This window comes from Ranitomeya variabilis, chromosome 4 (genome assembly GCF_051348905.1).
Source record: "Ranitomeya variabilis isolate aRanVar5 chromosome 4, aRanVar5.hap1, whole genome shotgun sequence".
Classification (NCBI taxonomy): domain Eukaryota; kingdom Metazoa; phylum Chordata; class Amphibia; order Anura; family Dendrobatidae; genus Ranitomeya; species Ranitomeya variabilis.
The window spans coordinates 496,144,543-496,157,957 of record NC_135235.1 but is presented as its reverse complement, the minus strand read 5'-3'; the positions used below and the strand labels follow the sequence as shown (position 1 = coordinate 496,157,957).

Below are 13,415 nucleotides of genomic sequence, written 5' to 3'. Positions count from 1 at the left end.
GGGAGTACTGGGACAGACACTCCTTGCAATACTCCTCCACTGACCACCAAGCTGCCTGTGTATCCATGTAACCGATGTAAAACTGCCATGAGCCTATTGTTTGTTATTTTAGGCCTTCGAAGCCTGTCTGCGGTCCCTCCTTCCACTAGGCCTCCACTGACCTGACCACTGCTGCCCGTGTACCCCTGGAACCAATTTTAAAGTGCCTACAGCCAGCCCATTTTATTGTGTTAGGCCTTCGAAGCCTGTCTGCGGTCCCTCCTTCCACTAGGCCTCCACTGACCTGACCACTGCTGCCCGTGTACCCCTGGAACCAATTTTAAAGTGCCTACAGCCAGCCCATTTTATTGTGTTAGGCCTTCGAAGCCTGTCTGCGGTCCCTCCTTCCACTAGGCCTCCACTGACCTGACCACTGCTGCCCGTGTACCCCTGGAACCAATTTTAAAGTGCCTACAGCCAGCCCATTTTATTATGTTAGGCCTTCGAAGCCTGTCTGCGGTCCCTCCTTCCACTAGGCCTCCACTGACCTGACCACTGCTGCCCGTGTACCCCTGGAACCAATTTTAAAGTGCCTACAGCCAGCCCATTTTATTATGTTAGGCCTTGGAAGCCTGTCTGCGGTCCCTCCTTCCACTAGGCCTCCACTGACCTGACCACTGCTGCCCGTGTACCCCTGGAACCAATTTTAAAGTGCCTACAGCCAGCCCATTTTATTGTGTTAGGCCTTCGAAGCCTGTCTGCGGTCCCTCCTTCCACTAGGCCTACACTGACCAGACCACTGCTGCCCGTGTACCCCTGGAACCAATTTTAAAGTGCCTACAGCCAGCACATTTTATTATGTTAGGCCTTCGAAGCCTGTCTGCGGTCCCTCCTTCCACTAGGCCTACACTGACAAAGGTACACCTGACAACAGACACATGGACCTGTAGGCATGGCCACGGAAGGTTACGTGTCCTTTGTGGCTCAATGGGTTAATGTATTGGATGCATGGTCCACACAGGGGACAGCCTGCTAAGTCTGTCTGCAGTCCCTAATTCAAGTTGTCCTCAACTGAATAAAGCTGAGCTTCTACCTTCCGGCTCTGATTAACTGCTGTTTTTAAACACATTGGTGGTTCCGGCCTACTAACGGTGTCTGCCCCTGCCTGGTGTTGTCCTCAACTGAATACAGCTGAGCTTCAACCTTCTGCCTCTCAGTAAGTGTTTTTTAAAAAACAAAATGGTGTTTAGGGCCTACTAACGGTTTCTGCCCCTCCCTGGTGTTGGCCTCAACTGAATAAAGCTGAGCTTCAACCTTCTGCCTCTCAGTAAGTGTTTTTTAAAAAACAAAATGGTGTTTAGGGCCTACTAACGGTGTCTGCCCCTCCCTGGTGTTGCCCTCAACTGAATAAAGCTGTGCTTCAACCTTCTGGCTTTCAGCCTATAGTATCAGATATTAAACTGCATTTGGCCTTCAACTTTGGTTACGGCCTACTAACGGTGTCTGCCCCTCCCTGGTGTTGCCCTCAACTGAATAAAGCTGAGCTTCAACCTTCTGGCTCTCATTGTTTTTTAAAAAACAAAATGGTGTTTAGGGCCTACTAACGGTGTCTGCCCCTCCCTGGTGTTGCCCTCAACTGAATAAAGCTGGGCTTCAACCTTCTGGCTCTCATTAAGTGTTTTTTAAAAAACAAAATGGTGTTTAGGGCCTACTAACGGCTTCTGCCCCTCCCTGGTGTTGTCCTCAACTGAATAAAGCTGAGCTTCAACCTTCTGGCTCTCATTAAGTGTTTTTTAAAAAACAAAATGGTGTTTAGGGCCTACTAACGGCTTCTGCCCCTCCCTGGTGTTGCCCTCAACTGAATAAAGCTGTGCTTCAACCTTCTGGCTTTCAGCCTATAGTATCAGATATTAAACTGCATTTGGCCTTCAACTTTGGTTACGGCCTACTAACGGTGTCTGCCCCTCCCTGGTGTTGCCCTCAAACTGAATAAAGCTGGGCTTCAACCTTCTGGCTCTCATTAAGTGTTTTTTAAAAAACAAAATGGTGTTTAGGGCCTACTAACGGTTGCTGCCCCTCCCTGTTGTTGGCCTCAACTGAATAAAGCTGAGCTTCAACCTTCTGCCTCTCAGTAAGTGTTTTTTAAAAAACAAAATGGTGTTTAGGGCCTACTAACGGTGTCTGCCCCTCCCTGGTGTTGCCCTCAACTGAATAAAGCTGTGCTTCAACCTTCTGGCTTTCAGCCTATAGTATCAGATATTAAACTGCATTTGGCCTTCAACTTTGGTTACGGCCTACTAACGGTGTCTGCCCCTCCCTGGTGTTGCCCTCAACTGAATAAAGCTGAGCTTCAACCTTCTGGCTCTCATTAAGTGTTTTTTAAAAAACAAAATGGTGTTTAGGGCCTACTAACGGTGTCTGCCCCTCCCTGGTGTTGCCCTCAACTGAATAAAGCTGGGCTTCAACCTTCTGGCTCTCATTAAGTGTTTTTTAAAAAACAAAATGGTGTTTAGGGCCTACTAACGGCTTCTGCCCCTCCCTGGTGTTGTCCTCAACTGAATAAAGCTGAGCTTCAACCTTCTGGCTCTCATTAAGTGTTTTTTAAAAAACAAAATGGTGGTTAGGGCCTACTAACGGTTTCTGCCCCTCCCTGGTGTTGTCCTCAACTGAACAAAGCTGAGCTTCCACATTCTGGCTTTCGGCCTATACTATCAGATATTAAACTGCATTTGGCCTACTAGTGTGGTTAGGCCCTTGAAACAGTGTCTGCTGCTCTTGGGTTTGCTACTCCACTGAACAAAGCAATGCCGCCTGTTTAGTCCTGTTACCAATTTTGATCTGCATTTAGCCTACTTTATTCTTTGGCCCTATATCTGTTTCCTCCTCATCCTGCCCATTGCCCAGCCACTGCTAGATGAGTCTGCTGGTACATTGACCTAGACCACTACATTCCCCTTGTACTCTACACAGCCAGAATCTGACCCTGCTGAAAGTAAGGTTCCCCTTCCCGCATATTATACCACCTTACACAGGGACAAAGAGGAAGGTGCAGATGAAAGTGCAGGTTCCTTCATCAGGTGGGGGGGGCATACTCGTTGGCGACGTCACTGGCACAGGGCCACTCAGAGTACGCAAAAGTGTCGCTGCTGGTGGGAGGCGCCCCCGCCATGCAAACACACCGCCGTACTTTGAGGGGCCCTGTGCCAGTGCCAATGCGAACGAGTGGGCCCCCCCTGCTTGCTCAGGATCACAGCACTTGCAACGTTGAAATACTTACCTCTCCCTGCTCCACCGCCATGACGTAGTCCACGTTTCCTGGGCCCACTAAAACCTTGAACCAGCCCTACCCCCCACAACTTTTGCCAAATGACCCCCAATTTCCAGTGTCCAACTATTATTATAAAGTTAATTAAGATTGACAAGCTTCAGAAAACAAGAATGGATGTTTTTGGCAGTAAAATGGGCACTGTAGGTGTTTTCCTGGCCTCCACTCACTGCCGGCTATGCTTCCCCATTGACTTGCATTGGGTTTCGTGTTTCGGTCGATCCCCGACTTTTAGCGATAATCGGCCGACTTCACTCGACTCGACTCTGGACTAAATCGGGTTTCACAAAACCAGACTCGATCTTAAAAAAATGAAAGTCGCTCAACCCTACTCCTGTCCATAGACTCAATTAATCAGTCAGACTAACCTCTACAACATGGGCAAGATCAAAGAGCTTTATAAGCAAGTCAGGGACAAGATCATAGACCTACACAAAGCTGGAATAGGCTACAAAACTATAAGTAAGATGCTGGGTGAGAGACAACTATTGGTGCAATAGTAAGAAAATGGAAGAAATACAAAATACTGTCAATTAACATTGATCTGGGCACCATGCAAAATCTCACCTTGTGAGGTATCCTTGATCATTAGGAAGGTGAGAGATTAGCCTAAAACTACAAAGTGGGAACTTGTTAATGATCTCAAGGCAGCTGAGACCACAGTCACCAAGAAAACCATTGGTAACACATTACGTTGCAAAGGTTTAAAACCCTGCAGTGCCCGCAAGGTCCCCCTGCTCAAGAAGGCACATGTGCAGGTCCGTTTGAAGTTTACCAGTGAACACCTGGATGATTCTGTAAGTGATTGGGAGAAGGTACTGTGGTCAGATGAGAAAAAAAATTGAGGTCTTTGGCATTAACTCAACTCGCTGTGTTGGGAGGAAGAGAAATGCTGCCTATGACCTAAAGAAAACCATCCTCATTGTCAAGCATGAAGGTGGAAGCATTGTTTTGGGGGGGGGTTCTCTGCTAAGGGAACAGGACTACTTCACCGCATCAGTGGGAGAATGAATGGAGCCATGTATCATAAAATCCTAAGTGATAACCTCCTTCCCTCCGCCAGGACATTAAAAATGGGTTGTGGCTGGGTCTTCCAGCAAGACAATGACCCAAAACATACAGCCAAGGAAACAAAGGAGTGGTTCGAAAAGAAGCACATTAAGTTCATGTAGTGGCCTAGCCAGTCTCCTGACCTTAATCCCATGGAAAACTTATGGAGGGAGTTGAAGCTCTGACTTGCCAAGCGACAGCCTCAACATCTTAATGGATTTAGAAATGATTTGCAAAGAGGAGTGTACCAAAATTCCTCCTGACGTGTGCGCAATCCTCATCATCAACTACACAAAATGTCTGACTGCTGTGCTTGCCAACAAGGGTTTTGTCACCAAGTATTAAGTCTTGTTTGCCAGAGGGATCAAATACTCATTTCACACTGCGAAATGCAAATAAATTTATATAATTCATACAATGTGATTTTCTGGATTTTATTTTTGATATTCTATCTCTCAATGTTAAAATTAACTTACCCTTAAAATTATAGACTGTTCATGTCTTTGTCAGTGGGCAAACTTACAAAATCAGCAAGGGATCAAATACTCATTCCACCCACTGTATCAGCATGGCACATCTAGAATTTGCAATCTTTGTCCACTCTTGCTTACAGTAGTGCTCCAAATCTGTCAGATTCCAAGGACATCTCATGTGTACAGCGCCCTCTTCAGGTCAACCCACAGGTTTTCAATTAGATTAAGGTCTTTGCTCTGTCTGGGTAATTTCAAAATTTTGATTTTCTTTTGGTGAAGCCAATTTTCTGCTGATTTGGTGGTATTCTTAGGGTCGTTGTCATTCTGAAAGTTGAAATTCCTCTTCATCTTTTTAGCTGAAGTATGAAGATTTTGTTGCAAAACTAATGTTCATAATTTCCTCCACCTTGGCTAGAGCCTCGTTCCAGCTGCTGAAAAAGAACCCCAAAGCATAATGCTGCCTCCACCATGCTTCACTGTTGGTATAATGTTCTTTTGGTGACGTGATATGAAGTGCTGGCTTTGTGCCAAACATACCTTTTGGAATAATGGCCAAAAAAATTCAACCTCGGTCTCATTGTCCAGTTCTAGGTAATGTTATTACTGTGCCAAATTGAAGCCACTTGATGATCGTCTTCACAGTGTTCCATGATATATCTAGTGTCTTGTAAAAAAAAATGTTTATACCCTACTCCTAACTGATACCTATAAACAGTGAGATCCCTTTGTGTTGTAACTGGTTAACAGACCATGGCTTTTGCTGTAAAATGAAAGTAAGCAAATATCAGGAATATCCTACTAGAATAGCTAAATTTTATATGGAATTAATCAGAATCACTATAAAATGATAGCAGCTGTGTACTGACTTATTGAACGTGAGTTTGAATCTGATTGGCCAACTGTGAACACAACCATATCCCTAATGAGGAGCTTTACACTTATGCAATTATATTATTTTAGTTTTGTTATTTTTGTTTCTCTTCTCAAAATTATTTCAGTTTGATTCTCAATGGATTTAGATTTGTACATATTAATGTCACACATAAAGGGTATATCCGGGACTTAAAAACAAAAAATTGTACCCACGTACAAACAGGCAAGTAATTGCAGCTTACCTGCCTCTTGTGCACAGCGCCTTTCTTTTCTGGCACATACCAATTCAGAAGCCTCTGCTGACATCATGTCTACAGAGCGAAGGCTTCTTTTCTGCTCCACTCTGTCGACGGGGCGGGACTTCGACGTCATTCTGATTGACAGCCAGATGCCCCAATCAGAATGATATCGGAAGTCACGCCCCATCACATCAGCAGATGCAGCTGAATCCCTGGCATGAGCAGTCTGTGACCGCTCTGTGCTGGAGAAGAGCGGCGCCGGGCACAACAGGCAGGCAAGTTGCAATTATCCACCTGTTAATGCTTAGGCAAAATTTTTGTTTTCCTATAAAGTCCCGGATACTACCTTTAAAAGGTGAAGAAGTTCTGAAATGATTCTTCTTGGTATGATTTTTTTTTTTATGACAAAAAATGGAATTTTTACAAGAATTTCTAGACTTTTCATATCCACTGTACATACCGTTAATCATGGATATCTTTTACTAGCAGTCTGTATAATTCTGTACTGATAATTATCTAAAAATAATCGAATGTGTCGAACAGAACAAAAGAAATACGGCTTTTAAAAATGATACTCACTTTATTCTGAAATAACAGACAACTGATCTGTGGGAAAATGAATTAATAAATGAAGACTCAAGAGTAGGGTTGAGCGAAACAGATCGGCCAATTTCAAAAGTCGCATACTTTTGGGAAAGTCGGGTTTCGTGAAACCCGACCCGATCTCACTGTGGGATCGGGTCGGCCGTCGGCGATCTTCGCTCCAGTCGGGTTTCGTATATATATATATATATATATATATATATATATATATATATATATATATATATATATATATATATATATATATATATATATATATATATATATATATATATATATATATATATTTACTTCGGCGCGATATATGTGAAAAGCCGGTAATTCAATTGCTGGGTTTTCATTTCTCCTGCCTAAACCCGACATGATATGAGACATGGTTTACATAAAGTAAACCATGTCATATCCCCCTTTTTTTGCATATTCCACACTACTAATGTTAGTAGTATGTGCAAAATTTCAGCGCTGTAGCTATTAAATTTAAGGGTTAAATCGCGGAAAAAATTGGCGTGGGCTCCCGCGCAATTTTCTACGCCAGAGTGGTAAAGCCAGTGACTGAGGGCAGATATTAATAGCCTAGAGAGGGTCCATGGTTATTGGCCCCCCTGACTACAAACATCTGCCCCCAGTCACCCCAGAAAAGGCACATCTGGAAGATGCGCCTATTCTGGCACTTGGCCGCTCTCTTCCCACTCCCGTGTAGCGGTGGGATATGGGGTAATGAAGGGTTAATGCCACCTTGCTATTGTAAGGTGACATTAAGCCAGATTAATAATGGAGAGGCGTCAATTATGACACCTATCCATTATTAATCCAATTGTATGAAATTGTTAAAAAAAACACACACACAATATTGCAAAGTATTTTAATGAAATAAACACACAGGTTGTTGTAATATTTTATTGTTCTCTCAATCCACCTGAAGACCCTCGCTCTGTAACAAAGGAAACATAATAAACCAACAACATACATACCATCCGTAGATCTGTGACGTCCCACGATGTAAATCCATCTGAAAGGGTTAAATATTTTACAGGCAGCAGCTCTGCTAATGCAGCTGTGCTCGTGCCTGTAAACCCCGGGGAATGAAGGAAATGTAGGTCAATGACCTATAGTTACCTTCAGTCGCGGTGATGCGCCCCCTGCTGGATGTCCTCACGAACTGCAGCCTGGGAACTTTTTCCCACGCTCAACGTCATATGAGGACATCCAGCAGAGGGCGCATCACCACGACTGAAGGTAACTATAGGTCATTGACCTACATTTCCTTCATTCCCCGGGGTTTACAGGCACGAGTACTGCTGCATTAGCAGAGCTCCTGCCTGTAAAATATTTTAACCCTTTCAGATGGATTTACCGTATTTTTCGGACTACAAGACGCACTTTTTCCCCCCCAAAAAAGGGGGGAAAATGGGGGGTGCGTCTAATAGTCGCAATGCAGGCTTACCGTGGCGGCAGAGGTGCGGGGATGAGGAGGCACAGTGAGCGGGGTCCCTTTCCCCGGTGAGGTGATGCAGCAGCCCGGTAATGCAGCAGAGCCAGGTGAATCCTGTTGTTACCGGTGGTGGCGGCCATCTTCCTGAGGCCGCGCGTGTGCAGATGGAGCGCTCTGCTGCCCGGGGCTTCAGGAAAATGGCCGCGGGATGCCGTGCGTGCGCAGATGGGGATCGTGGCGGCCATTTTCCTGAAGCCGAGTTCGCATCTCGGCTTCAGGAAAATGGCCGCCGCGATCCCCATCTGCGCATGCGCGGCATCCCGCGGCCATTTTCCTGAAGCCCCGGGCAGCAGAGCGCTCCATCTGCGCACGCGCGGCCTCAGGAAGATGGCTGCCGCCACCACCGGTAACAACAGGATTCACCCGGCTCTGCTGCATTACCGGGCTGCTGCATCACCTCACCGGGGAAAGAGACCCCTCTCACGCCATACCTCACACTGCTCCTCCTCATCCCAGCACCTGTGCCGGTAACCACTGCTGCAACCCTCCCATGGACACCAGGCCGTGGCGTCGCCCACCTAAGCAGGAAGGGACCCTGCTCAGGTGCACGCCGTACCGCATCACCCCACCTCTGCCGACACCATGCCTCTTGTGACCCTGCTCTGCCACCGCCAGCCCTCAGGAAAGATACTGTAAATTCGGACAATAAGACGGACCCCCATCTTATAAAAAATCTTTTTTTCTGCAATTTTCACCCCAAATTTGGGGTGCGCCTTATGGTCCGGTGCGTCTTATAGTCCGCAAAATACGGTACATCGTGGGACGTTACAGATCTACGGATGGTATGTATATTGTTGGTTTATTATGTTTCCTTTGTTACAGAGCGAGGGTCTTCAGGTGGATTGAGAGAACAATAAAATATTACAACAACCTGTGTGTTTATTTCATTAAAATACTTTGCAATATTGTGTGTGTGTTTTTTTTAACCATTTCATACAATTGGATTAATAATGGATCGGTGTCATAATTGACGCCTCTCCATTATTAATCTGGCTTAATGTCACCTTACAATAGCAAGGTGGCATTAACCCATTACCCCATATCCCACCGCTACACGGGAGTGGGAAGAGAGTGGCCAAGTGCCAGAATAGGCGCATCTTCCAGATGTGCCTTTTCTGGGGTGGCTGGGGGCAGATGTTTGTAGCCAGGGGGGGCCAATAACCATGGACCCTCTCTAGGCTATTAATATCTGCCCTCAGTCACTGGCTTTACCACTCTGGCGGAGAAAATTGCGCGGGAGCCCACACCAATTTTTTCCGCGATTTAACCCTTAAATTTAATAGCTACAGCGCCGAAATTTTGCACATGCACACTACTAACATTAGTAGTGTGGAATATGCAAAAAAAAAAAAAGGGTGATATGACATGGGTACCGGCTTTTCACATATATCGCGCTGAAGTAAATATAAAAATATATAGATTTTCCATTACCTTGCATTGGGTTTCGTGTTTCGGCTGAAACCCCAACTTTTCAAGAAGATCGGCCGATTTCACTCGACTCGACTTTTGAGAAAGTCGGGTTTCGTGAAACCCGACTCGACCTCAAAAAAGGAAAAGTCGCTCAACCCTACTCAAGAGGGTTTTTCTTACTAACATTCCAGAAGAAATCCAAAGTTTCCCGGACAATTAAGTTCAGTGATTAGAATTTCATATTGTAGTGTAGAATTATAAAATGTCATTTGGTTCCTGTGAGTATTTAGAACATTACAGTAGGCCGTGAGGATTTTTCAGTCCAGATACACATCAAACACGTAAAAAAAAAAAAAAGGTAGTAAAAATAAAAAAAGGTCTACGGAGATGGAACTGTGAAGAGATAAAATGTCACATTTCACTGTAAAATAAGGCATGCGTCGTCCTCTGTGCCCCATCGGGCATTTTCCTGGTTCCACTGCATCACAGCCTTGGTTTGGCAGATAGCAAAATTAAAATCTTGACTTTAGAAAGGGCTTGTTGTTGGAAAAGTGTGGATTTATCCGCTCTTGGAGAAGATCCCAGGCCTTCTGGATCTAAATGGTAAGAAACATGAGTGAGACACTCCATACATGCCCTATGATCAGGGTGACACAGCAGAGATGGCTACGGTCACAACCACATTATCGATTTCACTTCTCATTATGCCTTTGTAGAACTTGCTCTATACATGAAGATCAACCCCTGTAAGGTAGTTTATAGGTGGGGCGTCATCATCATGGCGCAGCTCCCGATGCTGGGATGAGCAGTGCCACACTAAGGTAAGTTCACACAGGGTGTTTTTGCTGCTTTTTTTTTCTGCAGCAAAACCTGATCTTCTTGGCAGGAAAGAGGCTGCGCAGGTTTAGGTGCATTTTTTGTTGCGTATTTGTTGCGTTTTTTTTCCTCTTTGTCCATGCAAATGTCCTTGGATTTTCAGCACCAACATAAATAATGCAAATAATGATACCTACGTTTTTGCTGCATATTTTCATCACCCATTCAAGTCAATGGCTTAAAAAAAGCTGGAAAAACGCAGCAAAAACGCTGAAAGAAGTGACATGCTCTGTCCAAAAAAACGCAGCAATGCACAAAATACTGATCATACAAAAAACCAATGTGTGTGCATGAGATTTCTGAAATATCATAGGCTTTGCTGGTAATGGAAAAAGCAGCTGAAAATTATCATGAAAAAACACAGCAAAAACACCCTGTGTGAACTTATCCTAACTCTTTAATGACGGCACAAGCGGTTATTGTTTTTCAATATTACATTTTGACAAGTATAACTTTTCCATCTACACAGCCATATTAGAGTTTGTGTATTGCAGGATATGATATACTTTTTAATAGCCCCACTGATTAGCTTTTACTTTCTAGGGGGAACAAGAAAAAAAAAATTCTAATGATGTATATATATCTCAATTCAATTTTTTTTTTTTAAGAAGTTCTATTAACAGACTTCACAATCCAAACTGTAGACAATAATGGTTCTCAGACCCAATGAAGCTGATGTATTTACCGGTACTTTGAAAACTCCATGTCTTAATGCTGGGATTATCCCCACCATCAAGATGAGCATTTTATTAGACCAACGACATAGTGACCAGGCTCATGAATTTAAGTGTATTCAATCTCTACTCACCCAGTCTGAATGACAGCCGCAGCTTGTACTGAGCAGTATGAGAGCAGCAGGGAGAAAGCACACTGAGGAGCTATCAATCAGACTAGGAGAGACCCAGTTAAAGAGGTTGTCCCTTTTCAAAAAAATACCAGCCCTTAGGTGCAGTTTTACTATGATAATGGACAAACAAGCTGGGTTTTACTCACCGTTCCCAGGTAAAGCAGTTCATTTCCGCCACTACTCCTGGTTTCTCTTATTGGTTGCAGTGTTGACATCAAGTCGACAGTAAGGCAACCAATCAGGGAGCTCAGCGGCTCTGAGCGGCGTGTTCTGTCTAAACGGGCAGAGTCGCTGAGCTCAGTGATTGGCTGTTGAAGTGATGGTAGTGCTGTAGCCAATATTAGACACCGGGAGCAGATGCAGACTCGATGCTGGACCTAGGTGTCATGGTCCAGTCCGGAGTTTACCTTCTTCTTTCCTCTCTCGAGACTGGTCATGCAGGGGTTAAAATCTCCTCAGCCTTGTTCTGGAGCTAGCTGGGCTATTTCAGTCCGTCACAGCATGCTGACCAGTGTTAGTGATAGTTCTTGCTTCCAGGCTTGAGCCCCTGACCTGTATTAGTGATCTTTGTGCTTCTGACTGCCTGTATCCGTGTATGACTTGATCTGATCTCTGGACTTTGTCCCTGGTTTTCCGTTTCTGATACCATGCTCCCCGACTGGCTTCGTTTGTAACCTGACTTCGTCTTACGTCTCACGTTTTGGTCACCACGTTCCCGGTAGGCTCTGATTTCTTGCTTGTCCCTGACTATTCTTCTGACTGCCCCTGTGTACTGTGCTGACCTCTCTGTGTATGACCTTGGCTTGTCTGACTACTCTTTCGTTACCTGTGCTGCTGTTCAGTGTTGCTACGCTGTGTGTACAACCTCTCTTCCTTCACCAGCACCCCTGGTGGAGGTTGCACTATACTGCACTGCAGCAGCACATTACACTAGGGACCGGGAGTAAAGCGTGTTTTTATTTACAAAAAACAACATGTTCAGGTGCTGGGATTTTTTTTTTTTTTTTAAAGGGTTCATAGACACCAAACATGTCTAGATTCTTTTTTATTTAAGTGGTGAAAAAAAAAAATAGAAGGGCATTTTAGAAGGCGTGCCACCCCTCTCCACCCTGGTACATGATGTATCTCACGATTTTTCATATGATCCCCTTTGATAGATCATGTGATAATCACATGACTTAACACACAGGTACTTTTGTGCACATCTGGAGATTGAAAATCACAAGAGATAGCAGCGCACATAGCTCGCAGTGCAAGTTTTTCCCTTATGTATAGTGCTGTGCAAAATATAGCTATGCAAAATAGGAAAATAAATTTCCCATCCCTGCTCTAATTGGGCCAGATGAGAGACCGTGAGTTTCGTGGAGGGCCAAACAAATAGGATGAAATTAATTCTGCTTAATATTAACATATTAATATAAAAAAAATTATAACACTCATTGAACAGAAGTATGCAGACGCACCCGTATATCCAGTACGAGCTCCCACATAACCCCTATATCATAGCCTACTATATACAGCAAGAGCCCCCATAGAGCCCTTATACACAGCACAACACAAACCCCCACATCTCCCCCTATATACAGTACAAGCCCCACCATAACTCCCCATAGAAACACAAAAAACCCAGTTGCATATTACATGTGAAGCACTGCACCAAAGGTTAGTGCAATAAAAACAGACAAAAAGAACTAACTCCAAGCAATCATGTAGAAGCAGAAGTGGAGTAGAAAGGTTTAAATAGTGATTCTTATTAGCAAATTTCTTCTAGAATAACAATTTGTAAAAAAGTGTGTAAAAAAGACAGGCAAACAACAGACTCGGGTGCATAAAAACCACAACAGATCAAGTGAAGTCTTCGTAGGATGCGTTTATAGGTAAGAGCAGCACAACACCAACCCATTACGACATTTTTCTCAAATCAAGTGGACATAAATACATAGTTGGAAAGGGTACATCGTGCCTATGTGGAGAGGCTCAGGCTGTCAAGAAAAACGGACGTCAAGACCCGACGCGTGTTTCGCGTATTAGGATGACGCATTCTCAAGGGAATTAAGATCCCCTCAAGATTTCACTTAATCGGTTGTGGTTTGGATGCACCCATGGCTGCCTTTTTTGCAAAATTATTATTCTAAAATAAATTTACTAATAAAATTCACTATTTAAACCTTTCCACTCAGCGTACTCCCTTTTCTACATCACTATATAGTTAAATACTCCTGACGAAGACATGGTGAAACGCACGTAG

The 13,415-nt window shown here is 44.2% G+C and overlaps 1 protein-coding gene across 1 annotated transcript in view; it reads right to left on the bottom strand.

Annotated features, from left to right (window-relative positions):
• Positions 1-9,407: 9,407 nt before the first annotated feature.
• The window catches only part of COASY (Coenzyme A synthase), a 44,574-nt gene continuing 40,566 nt past the window's right edge, over positions 9,408-13,415 (bottom strand). Inside the window, exon 10 of the mRNA XM_077251986.1 lies at positions 9,408-10,040. Coding sequence (XP_077108101.1) covers positions 9,957-10,040 — 84 coding nt within the window. The 3' untranslated portion in view covers positions 9,408-9,956. The remainder of the gene's footprint in view (positions 10,041-13,415) is intronic.